We start from the raw sequence: 27,560 nt of genomic DNA, 5'->3' as shown, positions 1-27,560 counted from the left end.
CTGTACCCAAGAATTAAGCTTGTTGGTGAATCAGTGAGGAACCCCTAGAACTTCCAAAAGTACTTGAGGGGTCTGTGGTCCTGCCTGATGTGACGGAATCCTGAGTCAGCAAAATTTGGGTGTAAAAGTGACTCTATTCATAAGAAGGCAGTGTTGATCCTTGAATAGTTAGGTTCCATATGTAACAAGATTTGCCACCAAAACATGGGCCCAATAAATGGCTTTAAGATATCATCCTAAGATATCCCTCTGTCGAATTCTAACCACACCTCAGATCAGCCAGGTGGACGGTACAGAGCTTTGAGGACGAGGTTGCATGATTGCCTCTGTGTTGGTTAAAAGCAACATTAACTGATTAAGCATTTAGACTTGCTGAGAGTAGAAGAGTTTACCGACTTAGATGTGCCCTCACCTCGTTCTGTCAAGAAGCTGAGGGGGCTCAGCAAAATTATCTGCCCCCAGGGCACCTCTATGCATCAATTTTCAGGTAAATATTAATGTACTTTGACTCACAATAGCATCATCTACATTTTACATGACCAAGTTGAATTTTTTCTGGAATCAAAAAAAAGCATCCAATATTGTATAACAGCTTTTGTGCCATTCTAATATTCTGTTATCAAACATACCACTAATGACCAAAAAGTGTACTTACATAAACTTCATGGGGCAGGAATTACAAATTCATGTTGCATGGGTTTTAAAAGTTCATAAATTTAGTAACCAAGTAACCAAAATACTACAACGAAGGAAAGAAAGCCAAATAGTCTAGAGTCTCATTCTGAAGGTTCTTTTTCAAGGAAAATTTCGACTTGCTCATCATTTTCCAAGTCTTCCCTGAATAATGACGCTGACATTTAGTGAGTTTTCTAACACACTACATGGGTCACAGTGGCACCCCAAGATGTACCCCTTAGGTGAGGAGAACTGGACTTTATGAGGAGTGTCATAAAGTTTGCCTTAGGAAGCATTTGTGCTTGTGAAGCCCCACGTGGACTGCCCAGGAGCAGCTGAGCTCCACCATCTGCATGGATGTATAGACCACAGGAGTTGCTTCTCTTCTCGAAGCGCTTGCAGTTTACCAGTTCTTGGCAGTAGTGTCGTGACTTCTATGATGGCAATCTACTGGATGAGTGCAATGTTAGAATTGTTGTCACTGATTCTTCCTGTTTTGTTTTCTTCCTGCATTAAAGACTTAATAACATAAACACTGAGGATCACATGTATGTGGTTCATGAGCTTTTGTCTTCAGTGTATCCTGGGTAATAGCCACAAGAGCTTAGGGAAAGAGGTAATAGCCATCCTGGTGATTATGAAGAGACAGTTCCCTGCTAGGTTGCACCGTGATAGCTACTGTTAACTGCGGCTGTACCTGTACAAGAAAGTGCAGTCATTTTATTGAAATTTGGTATTGTTTTAGCAAAATGTCTGTCAATTTTGGAGCTCAGTTTGGAACACAGCACATTTTTACCCACCTACGGAAATTAATGGTAATTATGCTTTTGACAAAAGCGAAGTCAGGTTTATTTTCAGAAAAGAATTACCCTTTTAAGACAGAGGAAGATGAACTCATTTAATCCTTACAACAACTCTAAGAGGTAGCAACTCTCCATCGTTAAATATTTATTTAGCACTTACTACGTTCAGGTACTCTGTGTATTAACTAACCTAGTCATTTCAGGAACTCTGGGTGAACACCATTGTCAACCCCTTTAATAATAAGGAAACTGAGGCACAGGGAGACTAAGTAGTCTGGCCAAACTAAAATTAAATGACGAGAATCTGTTTTGTAAAACAAAGAGTGCCTACTGTAACATTTCTAACAACACCTACCAATTACTGAGTGCCAAGCAATTTAAATACAGTATCTCATTTAATTATTTCAACAACTCTGTAAAGCAGCTATTCTTACCCTAATTTTACAGATGAGGAAACTGGTGCATACAGAGGAGAAATAACCTGCGCCCCAATCATATGGCTGGTTAGTGACAAAGCTGAGATTTGACTCTGCGGGTATCTAAACCTGTACTTTTGACCAGGTTAGGGGTCCAGCACAGTAGAATTACAGGTGGGAAGGAGCGATGGCATTTTTGAGCTTAATAAAAGGGAGCATTAATTTTTTTTTTAAGGCCACAAATCTTTTACTATATTATACAGCTTCCAGTGTAGCAAATAACAGAAATAAAGGTAAATAATACCTTGGAAATTGGTCTCTATATCATAGCCAATGGTACAACAACATAAGAAACACAAGGGAGGTTTCTAATGCTTTTTATGACTATATTTATAACACTTAAAAGCAGTTCAAACTAAGATGAAATGCATAGAAAAATTTAGGGCTAACAAATGCCACCCTTTCTCTGCCTTGTTTGTAATACAGTGCGCGTGTGCCCCGCTGTGGCTTCCACTGTACCACAAATGACAGGCTTGTCATTCCCTGTAACGGCTTACTAAGGGAAGTTATGGAATTCCTTCTCTGATTCTACAAACAGTTTTTCATCTGATAGGGTGGCTTAATAGTGGTCCTTTCCGAAATTAGATGAATTGGCTGGATGACCTTTCCAAGTTTCTCCTAATCCTCAAATATGAGGTAGGTATGCCAATAACACAAACCTTAAAAAAAAAAACGTAAAGGAATGCTTGCTAAAATAATAATCAAGAAATTCGATTCTAGGTAGGAGGGTAAGTCACAATGAAAGCGGACATACTGTGTCAAATATTCTCAGAATAGAGTATGTTTGAAAGTTCTAGAATGACATTTTGTGCAATGGAGAAATTTTATGGTTAGAAATGATTTTATTCAAATGTACACAGTTATAACTACCATCAAATAGTGTAAAATATACTCAAAGAATTAACTAGAATGGGTGCTTTAAAGACTATCATAAAATATCACAAGAGCATGATGGTAGTAATAAGATCATGGGAGAAAACTGAACCTTTTATAAGGTCTGTACAGCTTCACATACTCATAACTTTAACATAATAATAATAATGGCAAGAGGACTCTCAGTATTTCCCATGTACCATCATGACAGCAAAACAAGTTTCCTAAGTTATCTCATTTATCCTCATCAACCCTATAAAGTTAATATGTCAATTCCATTTTACCAGGGACGAAACTCAAACTGAGAAAGGTAGGTTATTCGTCCAAACTCACACAGCCGATAAGTGCTTGGTCTGGGTTTAAAGTTTAAACCCACCAGTCCCAACGCCAGCACCCAAGCCCTCAATCACTGTGCCATGCTTCCTCCAGAGGACAAAACTTGTTCCTCACCATCAAGAATAAAGTAGATTTTTAAGATGCTAATATGAAGTCAAATGGCCAAGAAGGAAGAGAAGCAAAAACCTTTGATTACAACCCACCTTATTTGTGGCTGATTTCCCCAGTTCCCTTTGGGCTCTCCTACCTACTGTGGGGAGTCCGCAAGTCTAGACGACAGACTGTAAAACTGTGTTCACATCCCTACACATTCCAACTGTTTTGTTACTCGTGTACATGGCCATTTCAGAAATTCCTAGGTAGTCTGGCATACCAAATGTCGATCACGATTTTCAGCTCTTAGAAACCCACTGTGTATTATTCTAGCCTCAAGTAAGACTTCAAAAATGTGGTCACTCTTGCTTACATTTTCTCTGGAAACCCAGAGAATAGAGGATCAAAGAAAGCGTTTTAAGGTACATGATCTTTTTCTGTCCTCCTCAGCTTTCTCTGCTCGTGACTGATGAGAAGACACCATCCTACAGGCCACCGTGTATAAGAACAGAAAGTAATGGAGCTGAGTAACGTACAGCAGTTACCTTACAAATGCTGCTGACTGCCTGACCTTTGCCATCCGTATCTAACGCTCTTCCACTTTCCAAGCGCAGTTCACAGATAAGGAGGCCGAGGGCACCACAAGAGAATTACTGAAAATATAAGCATGCAAGTGACTTTTAATATTAAAATACTTTATTAAAATGAAGTGCACCCTATCCAATAACTTTATATGTATGAAAAGATATATAAAGTTATTGGATAGGAAGTATTTCATTAGTCTCTGCTTTTAAAAGCTTTCAACAACAGGTCTGCTGCTAGTCCTGGGGACAGGGCCCCACTGAGAACCCTTTTTTCCAGAAGAGGAATCTGTTCCCGGACTGTGGGGTGGGTCCTGAAATGTTCTACCACATTTTCCTGAATGAGGTTCCACATCCAAACTTTCTGCTGCTTCTGTCTCTTGGCAGTCAGCTCCCCACTGGCAAGCATCACATCCTGGAATTCTTTCATTGTATCCCACATTTCAGTGATCCCCTCTCCACTTCTGGCAGAAATACGAATTACCTGTTGAAAAGGGAAGAACCAGAACTATTTTACTTAAAACGATAGAAAACATTGTCATGGGGACTCTGGCATTTGCCAATTAAGTCTTACAGTCTATGGCAATAGGTAGGCGACAAAAATGAGACATTTTCTCATCGTGTCAAAGTAGACACACTGAGAAATACACTAAGGTAACTTACTAAGGTTACTAAGTGCAAAGCAGAAATAAGACACTGATCCAAGGTCGTTATTATTTAGCTCAGAGGTTTATTTTGACTGGGGATTGCTCGAATGGTCTTCAGAGACCACAGGGATGAACTGGGAAATGGTCACTAGGATGAGAAGGGCAATGCTACGTAGGTTTCCCTGAGGGCTGAGAGCCAGAAAATGAAACCGAGCTGAGAGAGTAGCCCCATTCCCTCCGTCAAATTGCCTGGTTCAGCAGGTGCTACGAGCATGGGTATCTCCAGACGCAGCACAGACAACGTGCCGGGAGCCGACAGCAAGAAGTGTCACCGTTGCTCTCGTTATAGTGATTATAGGTTACTCTTTAATAACACAGGGCCCTGCTACAGATAAAGCGTCCGCATCAGTATTTCTGCATCACTTACTACGGGTTTTTTTTTTCCTTATCGAAAACATCACCCGACAACCATAATGGGAAGGAAAGTTACCACATCAAAAGCCTGTTCTTTCCTACTCAAACTCTAACTAGATACTCAAGTCATTAATTGCGCCATAATCTTCAGGATGGTTCCTTGCAGAATGGATTTGTCATCACATCCAAATGGCTCGAGCCAAGCATTAAGCTATCAAATTTATCGCCTCACATGTAGTCTTTGGCCTCTGGTGGTTGAAGGATTATACTTAAAATCGTAACTACACACTCTGTGGCTTTGCCACAGTTTTTAAAATTATAATCTCATCTACAAGCAAAGATTGATTACATGTCTAGCTTGGGACTCACATCCTCTCTTCTAACGGGCACAGTCCACTCAGGGTGAAAACTGCAGAACAGAATGCAAGCTGACCTTTGGTCTCCAGACTCCTGAACGCCTGCGGAGCAATTTCAGCGCGCTCACATACTCTGCTTGTATCCTTCGAGCTGGCACGACCAAGTCTCCATCAGATTTGGTTATAGCCACCAGATCTGCCATCTCAATTATACCTCTTTTAATACCCTGGTGAGAAAAAGAAAAGAAAGTGATTCGTCTAAAATATTTCATGCCATCAAAAATGGGACACCAGTTACCGCTAAGGTTTGGAGAGTCATACACTCTAACTTTTTCTCTGCACCCTCCCAAGCCCTGGGTCCTAGGAATCACAATTATTGACAGAAATTACTCAAAAGCACCGACTCTTGGGATTATGGAAGTCATCTGTAATATCTCTTTCAAATTTGGAGACTAACACGCTGAAATACATTCAGAATTAGAGTAAATATATCATCCAGACACAATATGATTGAATGGCAGGAGACAGCTCACACTGCCTCATGATAGATTCCACTTCTCGGGAGCTAACCCTGCAGGATGCAAAACCATCCATCATTCAGGTGCTTAAAAAAGAAAACACCTACGTCACTAACATGTTCATTTCCAGAAAGAGTCTTTGAAGTTTTCCTTAAATGTATGTAGCATTTTTGTTTTGATTTGCATTTGAGGAAAAAATAATCTGATGGCTAAAAACGCCTCAATCTCTTGATTTAAATTATGTTGCGTGAAAACACAGAAAAATCCTAAGGCCAAACCTTATTTGGAAAATGAAGATTTTGCTATCTAAGATTAAAATTTCTTTTCAAATATTTTAAAACGTAACTTTCAGTGGTTAAATTCTAATAGTTAATGTTTCTAAACTGCAGCATCCAGAGTCTGATGTCACTAGTTTTTCAGAATTTTTCAGCTGAAGGGGAGGTGTTGTGTAATATAGAATTTGGGGACTTCCCTGGTGGCGCGGTGGTTAAGAATCCGCCTGCCAATGCAGGCGACACGGGTTCAAGCCCTGGTCTGGGAAGGCCCCTCATGCTGCGGAGCCACTAAGCCCGTGCACCACAACTACTGAGCCTGCGCTCTAGAGCCTGTGTGCCACAACTACGGAAGCCTAGAGCCTGTGTTCAGCAACAAGAGAAGCCACCACAATGAGAAGCCCGCGCACCACAATGAAGAGTAGCCCCCGCTCGTCACAACTAGAGAAAGCCCGTGTGCAGCAACGAAGACCCAACGCAGCCAAAAATGAATAAATAAATATAAAAATTAAAAAAAAAAAAAGCATTTATCTGGTCTTTGTCCCAAGGTTCCTGGGAGGAAACTGCTAAATCCTTGGAGTTTCCTGAGTGATAGGAGTGACTTTGTTGTTTGCCATGGGTACCTGGGACCATGCCTGGGACCATACCTGGGTTTATGCAAGATCACTCAGAATGGGGGCTGAGCACACCAGTAGAACCAACCACGTGATTAGAGGGTTGGGGCTTTGAGCCATGCACTAGCAGCCTGACCTCCTCTGGGGAGGGCGGGGCTGGAGACTGACTTCAATCACGTGGATAGTGATTTGGTCAATCAGGCCTGCATAATAAAACCCCAACAAAAACTGCAGACACTGAAGCTCAGGAGCACTCCTTGGCTGGTGAAACACATGCATGTGCCAGAAGGGAAATGTGTCCTGAGGACACAGAAGTTTCGAGTTTGGGACCCTTCCAGACCTCTCTCTCTGTGTCTCTTCATTTGGCTGGTCCTGATTTTCATCCTTCATAATAAAACTCTAGCTGGTACCGCAGTGCTTCCCTGAATTCCGTGAGTCATCCTAGTGAACTGTCGCACCTGAGGGGTAAGTGGGAACCCGCACATCTGCGGGTTCCCACAGAGGCATGGGTGACTTGGGAACCCCCGGGCCTGCTGCTTGCGTCCGGAGTGAAAGCAGTCTTGGGAGGATGATGCCCTCAGCCTGTGCAGGCTGTGCTAAGTCCAGGGAGTTAATGCCAGACTGCTGCAGGAGGAAAGGAAGAACCCTTTCTACAGTATATAAACTAGGACAGTGGGATCCCAGTTAAAAGCAAAGGAATATCTCATGAGGACCTTTCAACCAGCTGTAGCACAAACACCCATGTAACAGTGGTCTCTTGGCTGGAGCTATCCCCCACGTTACAGTTGGAAAGACTAAGTTGTGTCATTAGCTCAAGGTCATAAGTTCTACTACTATAAGTTGGAAAAAAAAAAATAGAGAGTTTGCCTTTGACTCGGGTATTTTAGCCAACGTGAATGATGTTTCTTTCCCTACGCTAATATCAACTTAATTTACAAAAAACCCACAACATGGGGAATTTGTACTTTCAGAGATGTACACTTTGTGTTTCGGGGGGTGAAAAAGTCAAAATAATTACCTGCAATTCATCTCCTCCTGCTGGCGGCAGTAGTAAAACAAACATGTCAACCATGTCGGCAACAGCAAACTCCGACTGCCCCACACCTGGAATTTTAAATCACGCGTGTATATTGAAACATTCACGGGAATTTGACCTCCTCGACTCCCCTGACCACCACCTCCGCTCCAGTTCATCTGCTCATACTCGCCATCACGCACTCAACCTGACCCCGCTCTAACCGCCACCTCTGAACAATGTATTAAATGCCGCTGCCTCGCCTGAAGAGCAAAGCTGGGGTCCGCCCCACCTCTGTCCAGCCCCGCTCCCACCAGCGTGGTCTCTGACTGGATGGAGAAGGTGAAGACCTGCGCTCTCCCCTCGCTCCCGCTCCTCTTTCTCGGCTCCCCTTTCGTGGGTGAGCAGCTTGAGCGCCTGATTCCAACCTTAGACCATGTCTGGCAGCTTCCTTGCCTCCTGATCCCTCTATCACCCTGCAAAGCCCACCCGTGGATCAGTCCTACTGCCCGTGTCTCTCCTCCATTAAGTGTCCTGGAGAAATCCCTCAGCTGTGTGGACAGGCGCCACCAGAGGGTCATGGGCTCCAACATCGGCTACATCTTCCTCTTGGTACAGGACAAGCGATGCCGCTGAACGCCCTCGGGCAGCTTCCTTCCTGTTTCCCACAGTGGCTACTACAGACGTTCACTGTCCCATAATCTCCCCACATGACGATGATTGATGACCGCAGCACCTGCTTCACGACCAAACAGAGGCAAGGATGTCCTCAGCCTCCCCCCACAACCCCACAGAGAAGCAGAAACAACACACGCTCTGCCCTGCTGCCTCCTTGCCGGGCCCAGTGTCAGAAGCCTCTCCTTCCTTCCCACCTCCCCTGGGCTCCGGCTCTGCTTTATCTCCAACCTCCCCTTGTCTACAGGCTCCCGTCCCTCAAACATCCCATGAGTTGGGCTCAAGTCTTTCTCATCTGAAAACCAAACACGACCAGAAAATAAGAAGACAAAAACTCCCAACCTCCTGCCCTCATCCCCGCATTTCTCACTTCCTCTTGATAGCTAAACGTCTGGAAAAAGGCAACTTATGCCCACTGTCCTCACGCGACTACTTCACATTAACCGCAATCCACTTAAATCTGACTTCCACGTGCCCCACTCCACTAAACCTCCTCTCCAACTCTCTCCTTCCTCGGTGGGGCAGAGACTTCTGGTCGCCCACGCAATGTTCATCCTTCCCTATTTCCTTCCCCCAGGTTCACCAGGGGCATCAGTGTCCCAGGTGAAAGACCACATCACCAGACCCCCCAGAGACCCCCCACATCACCAGTCAGCCAGAGATGTTAATGTGTGAAAGCAGAAGTCACTAGATGGCGTTTCCAGGAGAGTTCTTTCAAGAGGGCAAAGCCAGCCAGGAGGTATACCGCTTCCGAGCCCTTCCCCTTCCTTATTCCCCCTTCTTCCTTCCTTCTACCTGGAACAGGGAGGTGAGTTAGAGCTTCATCAGCCGTCTTTTATCCATGGGCAACCTTGAGGCTGGAAACTAAGTGCTAAGAATGGAGAGCAGGGAGAGCCCCCCCCCCCCGGGGCGCTGTAGAACCACCACGACCTCTGGGCCTGCCTGCCTCCAGGCTTCTTTTATTTACAAAAAACACAAATACACAAACAAACAAAACCCACCCTCTTCCTTGTTTGAGTCAGAGATAGTCTGAGTCTCTGAAACATGCAGCCAAACACAACTTTCCATGAATATGTGTGATTTTATGGTCCTCTTCCCCCTTGATTCTCCTACCACTACTCAGGCAACTTTTCCTCCATCTGCCCTTAGACGATGGACTCCTGGACTCTAGCCCACGTCTTCACTCCCTGCCTTCGTGCTCCATGCTCTAAGGATCCTGCGCAAAATGCAGTGCCCTGACTGGGCCACATTCGCTCACTCCTGTGTTTCAGTCAAGGCCCATAAGTAAAGCCCATACTTTACTTAACTCCAACCCTCCCTTCAAAACTGAGTTCGGGGGCTTCCCTGGTGGCGCAGTGGTTAAGAATCCGACTGCCAATGCAGGGGACACAGGTTCGAGCCCTGGTCCGGGAACATCCCACATGCCGTGGAGCAACTAAGCCCGTACGCCACAACTACTGAAGCCTGCGCACCTAGAGCCCGTGCTCCGCAACAAGAGAAGCCACTGAAATGAGAAGCCTGCTCACCGCAACGAAGAGTAGCCCCCGCTCGCCACATACTAGAGAAAGCCCGTGCACAGCAACAAAGACCCAACGCAGCCAAAAAAAAAAAAACAAAAAAACTGAGTTCAACTGTCACCTCCTCCCTGAAGTCTTCCCTGATCCCCCAAATCTGAATCAGGTTGTGTCACAAACATTGATCACACAGTAATATAACAAATTGTCTCTCCACGGGAATGTGAAGTTCTTGGGGTTTCCTTTTCAGTATTTTCATTGTGTGTAACCACGTGCTAGGGATATAAAGGTGAAATAAAACATGAGGTGCCCAACTACGCTAATCTTCTCAGTGAATACTGCAGACATATGACTCTGCTTAAATAAAATGGGTGTTATGTTAGTGTTTCCATAGGTCATCCTAATGCTGACAGTTTCTCCAGCACTGAAAACATACCACCTTGTATAACAGTTATCCAGACACAGGGCTCACCTTTCTTTTCTTTAAGGGTAAGGATTATAGTCTATATACTCATATCTCCTACAGAGTCTGAGATAGCTTATATTTAATTACCTCTTTAGTAAGTATCTGCTGAATGAACAAAATGAAATTAGCCGTCATTCATCTTTATGCAGCATTCATTTTAATAGTATTTTATTGTTATAGAATAGAAAATCACACTCACCCACGGTTTCAATAAGAATTATGTCATATCCACCTCCTTCGCACAACAGAATAGCTTCGTTTGTGGTCCTTGTCACACCTCCTAAAGTACCTCTAGTAGGAGATGGCCTGATGTATGCATTCATATCTCTTGATAACTCAGTCATTCGGGTTTTATCACCTAAGAGTGATCCTAAAACACACAGTTACATTTTATAGTCATGGAACACCTATAAGGGCCAATTATCAATCAGCCAATTCCTAGGGGAAGTGCTTCAGGACATTTCTCCCCAAACCTCAAATTGTATTTCAAATTATTAAGCTTTTTTCCAACACCATGTATGTAACGATGCCAAATTAATCTATTTAATGTTTTAAGCCCCTCAACACCTATAATGGCTCCCACTGACCAGAGGTTCAAATCTAGATTCTTCAGTCTTGCATTGGAGGCCCTCAGAATGTAGCCTACCTTACCTGTCCAATTTCAGCTTCACTAATCCCCAAATCAATCTTCCATTCCAGGTGGGGTGGTTCTTTACTGTCCTCTTAACGTTGCTGTGTTTATGGTTCTCAGCTGGGAGTGATTTTTTCCCCCAGAGGACACTTAGCAATGTGTAGAGATATCTGTACTTGTCACAACTGGAGGGAAGGGTGTTCCTGGCATCTGGTAGGTAGAGATCAAGGATACTGCTAAGCATCCTTCCATGTGCAGGACAGCTGCCCACAACAAAGAATGTCATCAGTGCCAAGGGTGAGAAACTCTGCTTTCACTGAGTTGCTTGTCTATAGGACCATGTCTTACATATCTTGTACACTGAATGCAATTAATGTAATGCCTGTGGAATAGAACCGTTGCTGTTTCCGTGTGTACTGCAGTATTCTGGCAAACACCCGTACCTGCAAATTCTAGAAGACTGAAAGCCCCGGAATTAGTGAAATTACCTTTACCTTCTCTCCTTTAGCCACGTAGTAACATCTGAAAGTGTAGTGCTGTTCTAACCTGAATTTTAATTTCTGCTCAAGAGCTCACCTTTCCAAAGCTGCTGCTAAACACTGAGGAGTCCCTTAAAGATATGACCTTTTCCTTGATGATTCCAGTTTTGACTTCTCATAGGTTCTAATGCCCCAGCATACACCTACCAACAGAGCTCGACTACCTTATTTACTGGACATAAAACTTTGTTCTAAAGTAATTTTCTGGGTGAAATCATCTCTGTGTAAGTCAACAGTCTACCAAAGCTACACTTTACATTATTATCCTATAGATCCTAACACACCGAACTGAAACATTTATGAAATTACTCTCCCATACAATTGTCTTTGCCAGTGAATCTAAAACTGGTGACTGCAGAGCCTTAGGGAGGTCTCCGAGCTCCCACTGCAGGGGGCCCGTGAGTCCGAAGCACAAGGATTGACTACAGGCTTCTCAAACTTCAATGGAGTGCTATTTTCAAATGTATCTACTGTTACAATGAAAAGGTAAGAGTGTCCTGTTTATCCTTGCACAGTTTTTTCTTTCAGAGTCTTTGTATTTTTACCTGAGAAAAGGACCTTCATTTTTGGTTTGAGAAAGGTTAGGAACCACATAGCTATGTAACTTCCATCAGGTTATCTTATGTCACCATTTCCGCTACTCTTATCTCAAACTATTGTTTTCTTTTGCTATTGCAAGTATTCTAGAGTATTATGAAGGTGGGAGGAAAGTCTCTGCACCTGTGTGAAAATGAAGGCCACTATAAATAAATTCTTTGTTCAAGTGCTTACCTTTCACAAAGTTCTTAGACTATAAAAAAGGATAATACACTGACATGGATTTAATCTTGAACTTTGCGAGTATAAATTTTACTTTACGGTTAACCCTTTCATTATAGTGAATCAAAAACTGTGAATGTTCTCAGCTAAATTTCTCAATGCATGGTAACAGGAATTGTCCACCTCTCTATTGACCTAAGGCCCCTGAAATATGATATTGTATTTATTTTTTAGCATTAAACCCACAGGATATAAACCAAACCCTTCCACAAAACACCCTGTATTTCCCCCTTCGCAACACACATTACATTGTAATGGCCTGCATGCACCTGTCTGTTTCCCTCGTGAGATATAGAGCTCCATAAGGCCAAGAGAACTGCATCTTATTCAACATTAAACCACACAGTACCTTTTTTGTACAGGGCCTCGCCTACGATAGGTGCTGAAATACTTGTTAAATGAATAACTGTCATGTGAGACGCTTCAATCATCAAGAGGGGTAAGGGAAGAAAAGGCTTTCCTGAGTATTTATATAGTATGATTTATGTTTCCCTTAAATGATCCTTTGGGGAACTTAGTTTATTCATTTTATCTCTGATGAGCTGCGAGTTAAACTTTGAGTGACTGCATGACCTCAAATCAGTAATTGCCGAGCACTGTGTGCAACGTACTAGGCTAAGTGCTGCCAGGAACAGAGTATATCACATGGTCCCTCTAAGAGCTTTCTGTTTAACTGAACATGTAATATAAACAGGTGACAAGTTAAACAGAGCATGAAGATTTTTTTAAGCTTGAGAAGAGACGTTACAATATGGGGAAATTACTGAGTAAGAAGCCATTTTCTGAACTGCGTAGGGGCTGATGGAGCCAGGAAAAACAATAGAAGGAAAAGGGGCTGAGCCTCAGGTATGATAGACAAAGGGGTGAAACTGACTTTTGATCATCTCCAACTTCTGGCACCTGTTCTCCTAGTTCTCTACCTACCCAGGCTACTCCTAGGTTACCTGTAAGCTAACCTCCCCTGGAGAACCCGATGCCCCAAACACCTCCCTCAGCCTCCACCTCACACCCACCACCTCCCTTCCTTCACCGAGACCAAACTCAGCCAGAGGTTAGAAGACACCCGTCTGTGCAGATTCCCCCTAAACTGCAACAGAGCGCTGACTCCACTCCACAAGCCCCTCCTCTGCAAGTTACGAAGCAGCAGCAATACTCACCACCGCTAGTACAAGAAGAAGGGTCCACAGCCAGCACAGATAATTTGTGCCCTCTCTCAGTAAGCATTTTTCCAAAATATTCTATAAAGGTTGACTTCCCAGCACCAGGAGGCCCAGACAATCCTATGGTGGAGACAGACTTTGTAATTTAATGAAATAAATGAAATCAGCACCATGATGAGTTCTATCAAAATACCAGACTACCTTCTACTTCTCCTTATTAAAACCGTCATTAATGTAGTTTAACGCTTCCTAAAGCAGTAAACGAAAATCTACCTATTTATCTAGTCCCTGAGTAATAGGGTTACAGGAGGGAGAGAAGTCAGAGTTCCATATGTTCACCAGATTCACTTTTAAAAATGACAAAATGTGACTTGCCTTTTTAGTATAACGTAGAGCTTTGGGGGCAGACTTCATTGCCTGTGTTGTTAATGTGCTCAATTTCTCCAACATCTGCCCACCTCTCATCATGATCAATGATTATTCCACCCACCCCGATTCTGTCCATGCTATGTTTCCACTGGAAGAACCACTCATTACTCCAGAAATTCCCAGTGATTGAGAAAATAATTTTCTACTTATGAAATACAATTTTTTCATCTCACTCATAACTCAAAGAAAATAATATAAACTGAATCCTGAAAAAAAACTTTTTTTTTTTTAATCTTAAGAAAGGCAGGAAATTCCCCTACTTGGAGAGTTAGCAGAGCATGGCAGGCAAGAACACAAACTCTGGAGCCAGTCGGCCAGGTCTATTTCTAGCTCTACCTCTTATGAGCTGTGTAATCTTGGGCAAGTCACGTAATCATTCTGTACCTGAGTACATTCTGCCATAAAATGGATATAAGAGCACCTATTTCTTCAGGTTATTGTGAGGATCAGATGAGTTAATTTTGCGATATGTTTAGAATAGCACATGGCATCAGGAGATATATATGTTCAATAAAATCTATAAAACATAAGCACTTAATTGTAACTACATAAAGTATGTATGGCATATGGTATGCTTGGCGACATACCACAATCTTCAGGGCAGGTCTCTGTCTTAATGGGTGCTGAATAAACATTTGTTGCTTTTATTTACCATGGTGATAAAACAACTGCAACAAAGACTCAGGTTTATCTGGCCTCATAAGTTCCGGATGGAAGAAGCAGAATAGTGCTGCAAATTTATGAGTTACTAGTTATGTATGAGTTGCTGGTTAACTCTAGGTATTTCTGGACATTTTCTCTTCAAAGATTCTCTACAGCCTAATAAGTAAACACTCTGTCATAACTGGAATTTCTCTTTGGGAATTTGCTATTTTGTCCACAATACATAAAGAGTATTAACACCCACCGCAGTACTCTCAGAAAGAGAGTCCCCGCAGTGAGGGCAGAAGAATAAGGTGAGGGGGAAATGTGGACTAGTACAAACAGCAGTTGGTGAGCTCTTTTGGGAATTATCTTTAAAGCATTAGGCCCCATTACCCTAAAATCTAGGAGGTTTTAGGCCCCATACTGCAAATAAACTGAGACGTAAGTAATGCCAATCCACTTTTAAGTTTATTTACCCATTCCTCACACAATTTATGCACTTTGTCCCCCATTTTAAGTTGTTTGTAGTGCGAGGGTTGGCTGGAATCACCTAGTTTGCCATCATGAAAGGCGCTCGCTCCACCCAAAACTTGCTTAATTCCTTCTGGTCAAACACGTCTAGATTATTCTATAATGCACAGCTTCGAAAATATAACAAGCTTATTTGCAATTACAGAAACAGATCAACTGTTCAAGAAGTGAACACCTAATATTTTTAGACAGCAAATGAACATGGTGTCTCCTTTAAAAGGCATTTTGGTATTGAGCTGGCTGTGCTTAGAGCCAAGCCATTTCCAGAAACTCTAATAAACAAGTATCTGAGGTACCTCCCTAGTGGCACAGTGGTTAAGAATCCACCTGCCAATGCAGGCGACACGGGTTCAAGCCCTGGTCCGGGAAGATCCCACATGCCGCGGAGCAACTAAGCCCGTGCGCCACAACTACTAAGCCTGCGCTCTAGGGCCCGCGAGCCACAACTACTGAGCCTGCATGCCACAACTACTGAGCCTGCATGCCTAGAGCCCGTGCTACACAACAAGAGAAGCCACCGCAATGAGAAGCCCGCGCACTGCAACGAAGAGGAGCCCCTGCTTGCCGCAACTAGAGAAAACCCGTGCACAGCAACAAAGACCCAATGCAGCCAAAAATAAATAAATAAATATATTATTTTTTTAAAAGTATCTGAAAGAAGTGAGACTTGCTTAGAGAAAAGACTAACGAAACACCTAAGAAGTAGAATTCTGAAATGTGATAAGGATAATTATGGTTGCTATAACCACAACAGCAGGGAAGTCACTTTAGACTATTAAGCAGAAGTTCTACTGAGAGAAAGGAGTAAACTGGTGAACAGTTCTTCCTGCGCACGTTTCCGTTCTGGGAGCCACAGCGAGATCCCTGCCAAAAGAGGAATCTCACCTTACTCTCTTAAAATACAGAGCCTTCGTTCAAATGGCCATTGCATTTCCCACCACGTAACAAGACTAATATTTACAAAGAAAAGGCATTCAAAATTCATTCCAAAATTCTGCAAGGACAAAAAAGTCCCCATTAGATCATAAGCTATTTAGACTTATTTTAAAAGAAGAGAGAATTTAGAAAAATATTTACTGGACAAAAAACAAAACAAAACAAAACCAAAAAAAACAAAGACTGACCCACTCGAAATGCTAGTGGTTTTCCTTTATTTAATTTCTCTTGTTCTCTGTGGCGGACTAACACTTTCTGAAGAAGCACCTGGGCTAGCTCTTTCTTCCTGTTGTGAGTTGATTCTATAAGAGTTATGGCCTCTGCCAAGCAGGCCCTTTGCCCTTGGATTAAACCAGTATAAAGCTCATCCACAAGCCTTTGTTCTTTATCAGAAAGTCCTTCTGTCTGTTCCTTTAAGGTTGTTTGCAGACATAATTTTCTTGTTAAACCATTTGACGGCAGCATCCACTTTGCATGATGGAGTCCGAGATAACTGAATGGCTGAGCACATGGGAGTCCTGATCTGAGGTGAGTACTTGAGGGTAAGATGAAGTGGTAACGTCGGTAAAGTGTTCTTAAAAGGACTTTAAGGAAGTCCCGATGAGGATGTTGGAGCAGCATGGGAATATTCATTTTGCTTGTAACTGAAGAAATGGCTGGACGTTTTTTGGTTCAGTGCGATTCGTGACTCCCTAAGAGAAAGAAAAACATATTTTGCCAGTTCAACATGCAACTAAGATACGGAAGTAGTAAAACTGCAAGCTTAGTGTTCTCCCTAGATTCTAAAACACACATAATCAGGGGTTTGGGTTGTACAGAGGCATGAAAGTTTCTTCCCAAACTTAAGAGCAAGGACTCCTTCCTTGTCCACAGTTAATATTCAGAGTAACCCAAATCATGAAACTACTGCTCTGCTGTGAAGTCCAGTACACATTAAAATTTTCTTTTAAACAAAAAACAAACATACCAAAAAAAAAAAAACACCCAATAGAGTAGAAATTCTATGTCATGATTATTTTCTTCCGTCTACAAACCTTACATCCATCATAACGATTTCCTCAGATCGAATATACCCTATTCCGAAGCTCATTCAAAAGGTTAAAAAAAAATCCCTCTGATGCTGGCCTTTTATTCATCTCCATAAAAGAAAGGTGATTAGTAAGGCAGGCATTCAGGCAAAAGTTTAGATCCATGTATGTATTCAATAGACTCACCTGGCACACAGATAATACACAAAGAATGGCCTAACATAAGCACACAAGCCACCACCACAAGCCTTCGTGTGAAATGAACCGTGAGGACTGTCTGGAACCTGATCCAGGGCATCTCAAAGTACGGTCAGAACCACCTTGGTGCGTATTAAAAATGCTTATCCCGGGGCTTCCCTGGTGGCGCAGTGGTTGGGAGTCCGCCTGCCGATGCGGGGGACAAGGGTTCATGCCCCGGTCCGGGAAGATCCCACATGCCGCGGAGCGGCTGGGCCCGTGAGCCATGGCCGATGAGCCTGCGCGTCTGGAGCCTGTGCTCCGCAACGGGAGAGGCCAGAACAGTGAGAGGCCCGCGTACCGCAGGAAAAAAAAAAAAAAAAAAAATGCTTATCCCCATCCCCAGGAATCAGAATCTCCGTGGGTAAGCACACTAAAGTTTGAGCCACTATAGGATTGGATAAGGACCCTTCGCTTAGATCTACTGATATTCTCCGCTTCAGACTGTATTAGACAATGAAGGCTGACAGGGTCCACTGAGAGTCAGGAGAGTGTGGAGGTTATAAGCCAGGTCCACTCTGCGTCTCTGCCACTTAAGCTATCATGTCCTTGGGCAAGTTACTTAACCACTCTGTGCCTCAGCTTCCTCTTGAGTTAAGAGAATAGAGAAGAGACTAGGAAAGCTAGAACAAAATGAGTTAATTCATATAAAAAGCTGGGAACAGTGCCTAGAACATAGTAAGAGCTCAATAAACATTAGCTCTTATTACTACGACACCAATTTATAAAACTTTAGTAAAAATTAGGTCATAGACCTAGCTTCCAGTGGCAAACTAAAATTTACAAACAATACATAACACCTACCAAGTCTGCATTTATGATTATTTGAAATTTTTGGTTTTCAAGTACCTTGTAGCACATGAAATAAATTACCTTGTGGCTCCCAAGTCCCTCTCTAAATTGTGTTCCAAGGCCAGCACAAAATTAATTTTAGCTAAATAATGTTTTATTAGGAAAAAAGAAGAAACATTTTAAGATTTTTTTATTGTTAGAAATATAACTGCTCATCATTTTACTGTTAGTCTTCTAAAAGGACAATTTATTTTAAAATGTGTAAAAATGTTTCTAAAAAACAACTTAAAAACATCCACTACCGCCCTTCACATAAACACACAAAAAGACATTTAAAACAAAAAAAACTAAGAGGTGCTCTATTCTGGCTCTCTTTCGATACCACCTTTAAACACACTTCTTTCTCATACATACCACCACCACTGCCACCAGACTAGAAAGTGAACAGGCAAGGCTATTTTCTGAGCAGGTACTACCTTCCAGGTCCCAGGCTAGGTTGGTTACAAAAATAATAGCGATAATAGTGTCTTTGAGGGTGGTGACAGTGATATTTTATTATGTTCCAGTCACTGTACTATAAACTTCTGTATTAGTATTCTAAGGCTGCTGTAACAAATTAACCACAAACTCGGTGGATTAAAACAACAGAAATTTATCCTCTCATGGTTCTGGAGGCTGGAAGTCAGAAATCAATGTGTTAGCAGGATGTCACTCCCTCCAAAGGTTCTAGAAGGGGACTCTTCCCTGCAGGGGTCCTCAGCTCACGGCTGCAACACTCCAATCTCTGCCTCTGTCTTCACACGGCTTACTCTTTGTGTCTCTCCTCTGTGCAGACATCTGTTGTTGAATTGGGACCATTCAGATAATCCAAGATGATCTCACCTCAAGATCCTTAACTTAATTACATCTGCAAAGACCCTTTTTCCAAATAAAGTCACATTCTCAAGTTCCAGGGATTAGCACGTGGACATATCTTTTTGGAGGCCACCATTCAATCCACTACACCTCCTTAGGTGGACAGCCTCCTTATCTTACCCTAAATGATGTAATCCCAGCACTTCAACAGCTCACAGAGTAATAAACACCGTGTCCAAAGAAAGAACAATGTGCTGTGGGAACAGACAAGGTTACAGAAACTAACTCTCCTGTGGGAGGAGAGGGTTCAAGTCATGCAGGAGACTATGTCAGGGCTGGGTCCGAAAGGTTAAGCAAAGCTGAAGAAGGATGAGGCAGGCCTTCTAGGCTGAGGACATACTTGTACAGAGGCCGAGCTGGGACCTGGTCTCTTCCCTGCCATATCAGAGAAGACTGAGTAATTCAGTGAAGCAGAAACCTGGCATACATACATATGGAACTAGTGATAAAAAATGAAGCCCAATCAGGATGTAAACTGAGGCCAAGGAAGTAGATGTTGTCTTGGTGGAGGAGAAACAACAGAGATCTTCAGGGACGGCAGTGACCTAATCAACTTTGGTGTTTAGGAGATAACACTAGGAGCAGCAGCAAGAAGTCGAGTGACCAGATCCTGGTAACATACAGCCCAGCCTAGCAAAGACCCAAAAGAGATGATGGGGACCTGGGCCAAGGCAAGGCATTAAGGGACGGAGAGGAGAAGCCGGATTCAAGACCCTCTTGTCCACATTAGGATCCCCAAAGCTTGCCATGGAGCCTGGCGCATTGCAATGGTTCAAAAAAATGCTAATGTGAACTTATTTCATTTCCCACTTGCTTGTCACTCAAGAGTTTATGAACCATTTTCAACTACTTTATTTCATTTTATTCTCCCAGACAATTCCATGAGGACAGTTGGATAGTTGTTACTATTCTCATTTAATAAAGGGAAACCAAGAGCGAGTTAGGTGACTACAGTCATAACCAGTGGTAGGGCCAGGACTCAAACACAGGTCTTTTGACTCTCTGTGGCATTTTGTCTTAATAAATTGCTTTAGAATAAAGGAAAGCTCCTTTGGCTAAGAGGGAAATAGATATTAGTAACTCTGCCCCTCCCCAAGTGGAGCAAAGAATGGATTCGATTTAAAATATGCCCTTTTATTAATTCCAGATCTTGGTGTCAACTCTAGATTCTCGTATAAGAAGAGGAGTGGAGTCATGCCACATTAAGGGAACACCAAATAACCCTCCACATTTGAGTATGGAATGATTATGGCAGGCTGTTTATCTTCATTTTGTTTCTTTTTCTTTCTCTCTCTTTTTTCCCCCCTTAGGCCAAGATGAAAAATTAGTTTACATTTTCTGTGCAAACCTTATCAGTAGGAGATCCCAATAATGTATTAGGTGACAGAACAGACCAAATTTCTAAAACTTTTAAATGTTTTCTTGCTCCACAGAATAATTCACACCTGACAACGAAGTGCCCAACATAGTTAAACTCATTTTAACCACATCAACCAGATTTTAAAGGAGTTCGTAAATTTTTTAAAAGCCAATATAACTGCCTTGTATGAACACCTTTCTGCCCTTATTTACATGTCGCAGGCAGAACAGACTAAGTCTACTGGAGTGGCAAAGTCATGCAGGTAGGGAGAAGGCCTTCCCACCCGCTCATGTAACTAAGCAGCTTTTCCTGCTTTCTTATGGAAAGAAATCTAATAACCTGGCCAATAATCAAATCAAACTGTTTCAATGAATTTTCACAACTCTTAAGAGTATGGCTTCATCCTACAATTTTAAACTGAGCACTACCAAAATAAGAGAAATTTTGCAGCATTTACAACACACAGTAAGATGCTTCAAAGCACTGCCATTCCTAATAAACCAGAATGTCAACTTATTAATATATAATGAAAAACATCAAGTAAGCAAAAATACTGAAATAGGTTGGGTAAGTGCATCCCCTTCCCTGCAAGAGGGTTCATATGGACAGCAGCATTTTAAGGTGCTAGTTTTCCACATTTGTTTTCCTCCAAAATATCTTTTATATCCATTCCATTCTCTCCACCATCATGTCCACATTACTATAATGACTTTCAAACTCGCATCAAAGTCCATAGGAAAAAATACACTTACATCAGTCAACACACAGGCATACATATAACTAAAATAAAAGTTTCATAAAATATTATTTAACCCTATTACATGTGATATCCTCTAATACTCTTTTCTATTTTTTCTTAAAATGCAGATTGCAATCTACCAATAGGCAGAAACTACTATAGCCATTTCTATGGTCGTTATTAACCATCTTCCTTCCATACTGCCACTTATCCTCATAAAATGTAAATCTGACGATATTACTCCACTGCTTAAAACACTTTAAAAGTTCCCTCTATCTTATCTTAAAAAAACTGTTTTCTATGATTTACCTGTTCATTCATTCAGCAACTATTTATTGAGAACCTACCATATGCTAGGCACTCTGCTAAGGCCTTGGAATACACTCGTGTACAGGTCCAACATGGCTCCCAACATCATGAAGTTTACAATCCAGCCAAGCCAGTCATTACATAAATCTTTCGTACTCTCTATGAGTGCTCTTATCTACTTCTCCAACTTAACTCATCCCCCTCCTCCACTTTTACCATATTGCTGTAACTATTCTGATCTGCACAAAGGTTCCAGAAAAACCCACACTCTTTTATACATCTTGGTCATTGTCCGTGATGTTCCTTCTGATTGGAATGCCTTAATCATCTCACAAATTCCTCCTCAGCTGTCAAGACCAACTCAAGAGTCTCCTCCTCTATAGACAGTTCCCTGGCCTCCTTTCTATACCCCTTCAGTCAGCATTTCTATCTCCTGTCATCATGTACTGGTCACATCCCTCTATTACAGTGCTAATCACATCGTTTTGTGACCATTTTTTAAGATGTCAGTCTTGCCTAGACCGAGTTATCGTTGGATCCACAGTTTATGGCTCACAGTTTAGGGCTCACAGAATAAATGAATGAATGTATGCTATAGTTTTGTATGGGTCAATAACTCCATTATGCTGATTACTCAGTTGATCAGTGTTTGAAAACTTACATTTTTCTAGATTTCACAGTATAAATATATTTTTAGGACTTCCTTCTTAAAATCTATTTCAGTATATGGATGTTTTCCTTCATTAAAAATTTGCTCGGCAGCAGCCAGTCTGACTTGGAATATTTGTCTTGAAATTGATCCAATGAATATTCTCAATTTCAATAACTACTCTGGCAAGAAAAAGCATCCAGGATTTCCAAAATCAATACATTAGGTCAGTGTCTGCGGCACAGCACAGTTCATACAGGCGAAGCAGTGTTTACACCATGTGTTTCTATTCCTCAATGCTAATCACTTTTGATGTGAAGATAAGTTGTCAGATGCCATTAATCTGGTTACCATCTCCCATCGTCCCCACAGGAGGCTTTACTTTCTTCTTTTCAAATAATTTCAGGAAATTTTGGTAGAACAGAATGACTTTTTAAACAAGCAGCTTTTAAATAGGTCGCTGTTATAGCAGAGTAATACAGAACACATACTTAATTCATGCAGGGAATATTCTAAAGTTCTCTGTCCACTTTACCTTTTATCACTCTCTGTTAAGACTATTTCCCAATTTCTACTTTCAGGTTTCAATCTTCTGAGGAAGTCTTGATTTTTCTAAATTCCATCACCAGTCAATGTCCTGATTCATTTCCACTGCTACTACCCTAGTTCAAACCTGAACTAGTCTTAAGGGGCTCTGAGACTAGCTATGGGACCTGGGCAGTCTCTACTATTCTCCATATGAAAATATTAAGACTTACACATCAAGGTCAAAGTGAGCATGAAATGAAATTGCGTGCATGAGCGGGCCTGGCATGGACAGGCGTTAATCAACTCTAAGGAAACTTCTTTTCTCTCTTCCCCAGTCCTCCATCTTGGATGTCACAGCAAGACTCATACTGAACCATGAATGTGATCTCCTTACTGATCCACCTCAAATTCCTCCAATAGTTTCCCACACCCTAGGACAGTAGTTCTTAAAGTGTGCTCCCAAGACCAGTAGCATCTCCATCAACTGAGAACTAGTAAGAAGGGGATATTCTCAAGCCCCACCCCAGACCTTCGGAATCAGGAACTCTGAAGGTGGAGGCCAAGCCTGCCACCGTCTCACAAGCCTGCCAGGTGATTCTGATGTAAGCTCAAATTTGAGAACCAGTGCCGGAGGATAAAGTCCAGTCTGGTATTGAAGGGTTTCCCAAACCAGTTTTCCTCCATTTACTGCACTTGCCTTCTCAGACCTCTCCTAAGGAGAGTTAACTAATTATCTTCCAAACCTGCTGTTCGCTTTCCCCACTGAGATTTTACTCACTCCTCACATCCTTCCCCTCCATGACACCTCTCCATTTCAACCCAGCTTAAACCCCAGTTTTCTTAAATCCCTTCCTATCAGTTTCCAGGAACTTCTTGCTCTTTTGATTCCAATTATTTCTGAGTACTCAGGTGATAGTCTGCAGATGTCACAAACTCCCTGTTCCTGGCCCACAGAGGGTGTGTGAGTGCACAACTGCAGGTTGCCAACAATATTAAAAATCAAGAAAAAGCACAAAGAGAGAGATTTTTGGCCTGTGTTGGAGAAAATCATATCTGTGTATGAGGGACCCACATTCCCACATGGCAACAATCAGCTGAGGGGTACTCATTTCAAGCATTCACCAGCACTTTCCATGCCAAATAAAGGATTTTCGATATCTTCAAATATCTCAAGCTGTAACTTACATTTCTTACCATTATATAACTTTTCACGTTTCTTTGTCTCTCCTAATAGAATACAGCCCTTAAAGGAACTGAACTGTCTGGTTCTTATTACCTTGCACACAAAACGATATGAAGTTTTTACTACATAAAAGAACATTCTGGACATTGTAGACCCCAAAATGATTAGGAATCTGCACAGGCTTTCGGGAAACTTTTGGTTTTCTACCAACTTGGAAAAGCTATAGTAGTGTTTGTTTTCCAAAGTATATGTATTAAGGCACAACTCTCAAGATAATTAAATTTTTTCAGGTCATTCTGGCTTAGATTGTCTTTCATTTTCTAATGATAAAAACAAATTATCTGAATACAGTATGTCTGCTGGAAGAGACCTAGTCCGCGCCCGGCACAGTATTTGACAGAACCTAGATGCTGTTTGTGACTTTCGGTTTGAACCCTATTTTTTTTTTGCACCCTATTTTTATATCCTGGATTTTATTCCATAAAAGATGAGTTTTAATTTCCCTCTTTGGTAGTAGCTAACCTGGACTATTGTGCCTTTTTCCGACCCATCCTCTGGTTAACCATTAGGTTTGGCAGCGGCAAGGGACCAGCCACCTTACCAAAACTGCCTTACTGAGGCACAACGGTAAACTCAGAAGCCTGTCCAAAATGATGAAAATTTTAAAACGCTGTTTGAAGAGAATTTCCTTTCTAAGGAGAAAACCAACCTCTGAACCCATTTTGCCAACGCCTGCTTGTCCACACACTTCCCGCACCCCCGACATCATCCAACTCAATAATAGCCTCTTCTTCCTTCCCCCTCCCCAAATCCTCCAGGGGGCGCCGCGACGCCGACATGAGCTCCCCGACGACCCGAGGCGGGAACCCCGCCGGACTCCGGACGCCGCGCGCTACCCCCAGCCCCTACTCACCCACCCGCGACCACGGAAGTACAGCCCCGCCCCGCCCCGCCCCTTCCGCCCCTTCCGCCGGGCCGATTCGCCCCGCCCTGCGCTGGCGGGCGCGCAGGCGCAGTGCCCACTGCCGGCGCGTGGGGCAAGAGGAGCGGCTGGGGGCCGGGTGGCGGCGTGGGGTGTGGCCTGGGTCCCGGCGGACTTGGCCGCGAGTTATGTGGCGGAGGGCCTGTGAGCCTTGAAGGCCTGCGGGCCCGCGGAGCGTAGGGAGGTCCGCGGGGCGCCGGGCAGCGGTCAAGGAAGTGCAGCTGGGGAGGGCGCTTGACGGTGTTCACGGGTAGCTTTTGCTCTCCTCTAGCTCCAGATCGCCTCCGAAGGTCGAGGGTAATGTCCATCCTCTCCCGGGCTTGGCGCTCCGCGAAGCCCGGGAGATGGAGCCCGAGTCCAGCCCAGCCCCCGCATCCTGCGGCGGTCCAGAGACGCAGACCTCTTCCTAACTCTCCCTGGAAGCTAAGAAGTATGGGGTGAAGGGCGGGACATGGGGACGTTTGACAGTCTGGTGAAATTAAGGGAACTCAAACTCCGCAAAGCAATTTCCAACCTGTGGGAGTAAATGCTCAACGTTCTGTACAACTCAAGCTTTTAAAGCATGGCGTGGTTTTAAACGGCGGAAGGGCTCGCAGTTTTTTCTCTTAAAAGTTACACATTTGTATTGATTAATATTTCGTGAATTGTACCAAAAGGAAGGACTCACGCTCACCGCCCTTGGAAAGTCGTCAGAGGGCGAGAGGCTTTCGCCCGAAATGGAGGTGAAAACGAACATGCTTAATATTTGCTACCTCACTGCGGCTAAGAATGGTAACTCATTTTTTTTGAAAAGCTGTTGAATCCTGTAATAAGTAGAAAAACCTGAGTTTGAGTTCCAGGACTTTTAAGAAAAACTGATGTCTCCCAAATGTTTGCTGTAGTGTAATAAAGACAGCATCATAAGGCAATAGCAAAGGATCAAATTACGGCGAATAGAAATAGTCATAAATGGGGGCTATATTATAATTAGTGCCTGGAGCCAAGCCCCCAGTCCCCACATATGATTTGCATAATTGCATGCATTTGGGAGGGGTTAGGCATTCCTCAATTACTTGCCATGAATTGGTTCTTACTGAATATGGAACAATAAAAAATGGATTAGTCTTCTTTAGCATCTTTATTATTATTATTTAGACTAAAAGACCGCCCACCACTTATATCCCAGAGTAATTGTAGACCCAAGAATAGTCAATTACAGAAAGTAAAACAGGCTAAGTGAAGCAGGGGGTCTGGTGGAAGGAACATGTAAGCACTCAGACCTGGTTTTAGGTCTCAGCTCCTGAACACAGTAAATAGAATAAGGATAGAACTTGGGAGAAGTTATTTCCTTTCTTTAAGCTTGGTGCTGCTCACCTGTACAATGTTTTGTGCGGTTTTTTTGGTATGTGTTAAACTTGATGAAAGCTGAGTTTGCATTACCTAAGGAAATGAAGTTTGTAATTTAAAAATGATTTACAATCCTTACCTGCTTTTTAACTTCAATCTCTTAAACATTTTTGTGCATTTCACTTTTTTTTTCCTTATCCAAGTGTTCTCTAAAGCATGTTCATTGGAACATTAGTACTTTGCAAAAAGTTAATAGTTGCTTCGAGGAAAAAATTTTTAGCATCAATACTGAGGAAAACACAAATTATTGGAAGTACACTGATGTAGCATTCTTGCCAAAACGTTTAGCCTGAATCTGTGAGGAAACACTCAGTTAAGTTAAGAATGTGATTTGTTTGGACTTTTCGATAATGTCAATATCATGAAAGACAACGAAAGACAGAAGGACTGATCTCCATTAATGGGCAACCATGATTTGGATAGGAATATGGATTTTTAAAAAGTTATATAGGACATTTTGTGGACAGTTGGGGAAATTTGAACATGGAAGCATAACAGATATGTTGTTAACTTAGATTTCTCAGGCATAATAATATTGTGATTATTAGAAAACGGCCTTTGTTCTTAGGAGATGCATGCTGAAGTATTTAGGGATGAGGTCATGATATCTGCAAACTGCTTTCACATAGTCCAGGCCAAAAAACAAAAAGTGTGTGTGCAGAGAGAAAATATGGCACTGTGTTAATTGTGGTTCTTTCTTTCAGATTTTCTATAGGTTTGAAATTTTTCAAGATTAAAAAGTTGGGGAAAATGTAGCTAGTAATTATCTTTTAAAAATGTTTTGGTTATGCTTATTTATAGGAAAATGCAAAATTCATTTATATACTAGTTTTCTTATAATCTGTAGGATTATAAATCTTATAAACTGTAGGAAGTCATTTGAGAAATGATCTCATTCTTCAAGGCATGATATTGAATCTGTACACTGAGGTCCATTTGCCAACCAAAGTAATGTTAACGTGTATCTGCCCTGCTCCATGATGTGTATTCTGCGTTAGAATTTTAGCATAAATGAATTCTTGTAATCTGTCAGTTGTTTTGAAAATGTTCCTTTAGTCCTACAAATATTTATTGAGTGACTACTATGTGCCAGGCGCTGTATTAGGTTCTGGAGATACAACTGTCATCAATACAGATAAAGCCCCTGGCCACATAGAGCTTATATTTAGGGAGCAAGAAAAAACCGAGTAAACAAGTAAATACATATCAAATGTACAATCAATGACAATCAATGTTATCATTAGATTTAGTTTTATTTTTTTTACTAATCTTCATTTAGCAGTGGTTCTTCACATCTTAAGCTCCTCCACTAGCCCCAGTCAAGTGATGAATTACCTTTACAGAAATACACAATCAGTACCTGAGGAGCTCACCATTTTAAAGAACTTTATTGTATATCATTTCATGGTAAATGCAAATATGCCATCTGATTTC

General features: G+C 42.2%; 1 protein-coding gene across 2 annotated transcripts; it reads right to left on the bottom strand.

Annotated features, from left to right (window-relative positions):
* Positions 1-2,871: 2,871 nt before the first annotated feature.
* On the bottom strand, positions 2,872-24,697 carry MMAA (metabolism of cobalamin associated A). Of its 2 annotated transcripts, none has more exons than XM_082652931.1 (7): positions 24,672-24,697; positions 16,207-16,710; positions 13,475-13,597; positions 10,528-10,698; positions 7,677-7,762; positions 5,332-5,481; positions 2,872-4,321 (listed from the first exon to the last, which is right to left on the bottom strand). In XM_082652931.1, the coding sequence occupies exons 2-7, from the start codon at positions 16,649-16,651 to the stop codon at positions 4,034-4,036; spliced, it is 1,263 nt and encodes a 420-aa protein (XP_082509057.1). In that variant the 5' UTR covers positions 16,652-16,710; positions 24,672-24,697; the 3' UTR covers positions 2,872-4,033. The 2 variants fall into 2 exon arrangements, with proteins under 2 accessions (XP_082509057.1, XP_082509058.1); XM_082652932.1 differs by lacking the exon at positions 24,672-24,697 and adding an exon at positions 24,468-24,661.
* Positions 24,698-27,560: the final 2,863 nt, after the last annotated feature.

The sequence above is a fragment of the Grampus griseus genome, assembly GCF_964374135.1.
Source record: "Grampus griseus genome assembly, chromosome: 4".
NCBI lineage: Eukaryota > Metazoa > Chordata > Mammalia > Artiodactyla > Delphinidae > Grampus > Grampus griseus.
This window is presented reverse-complemented; position numbering and strand designations above follow the sequence as displayed.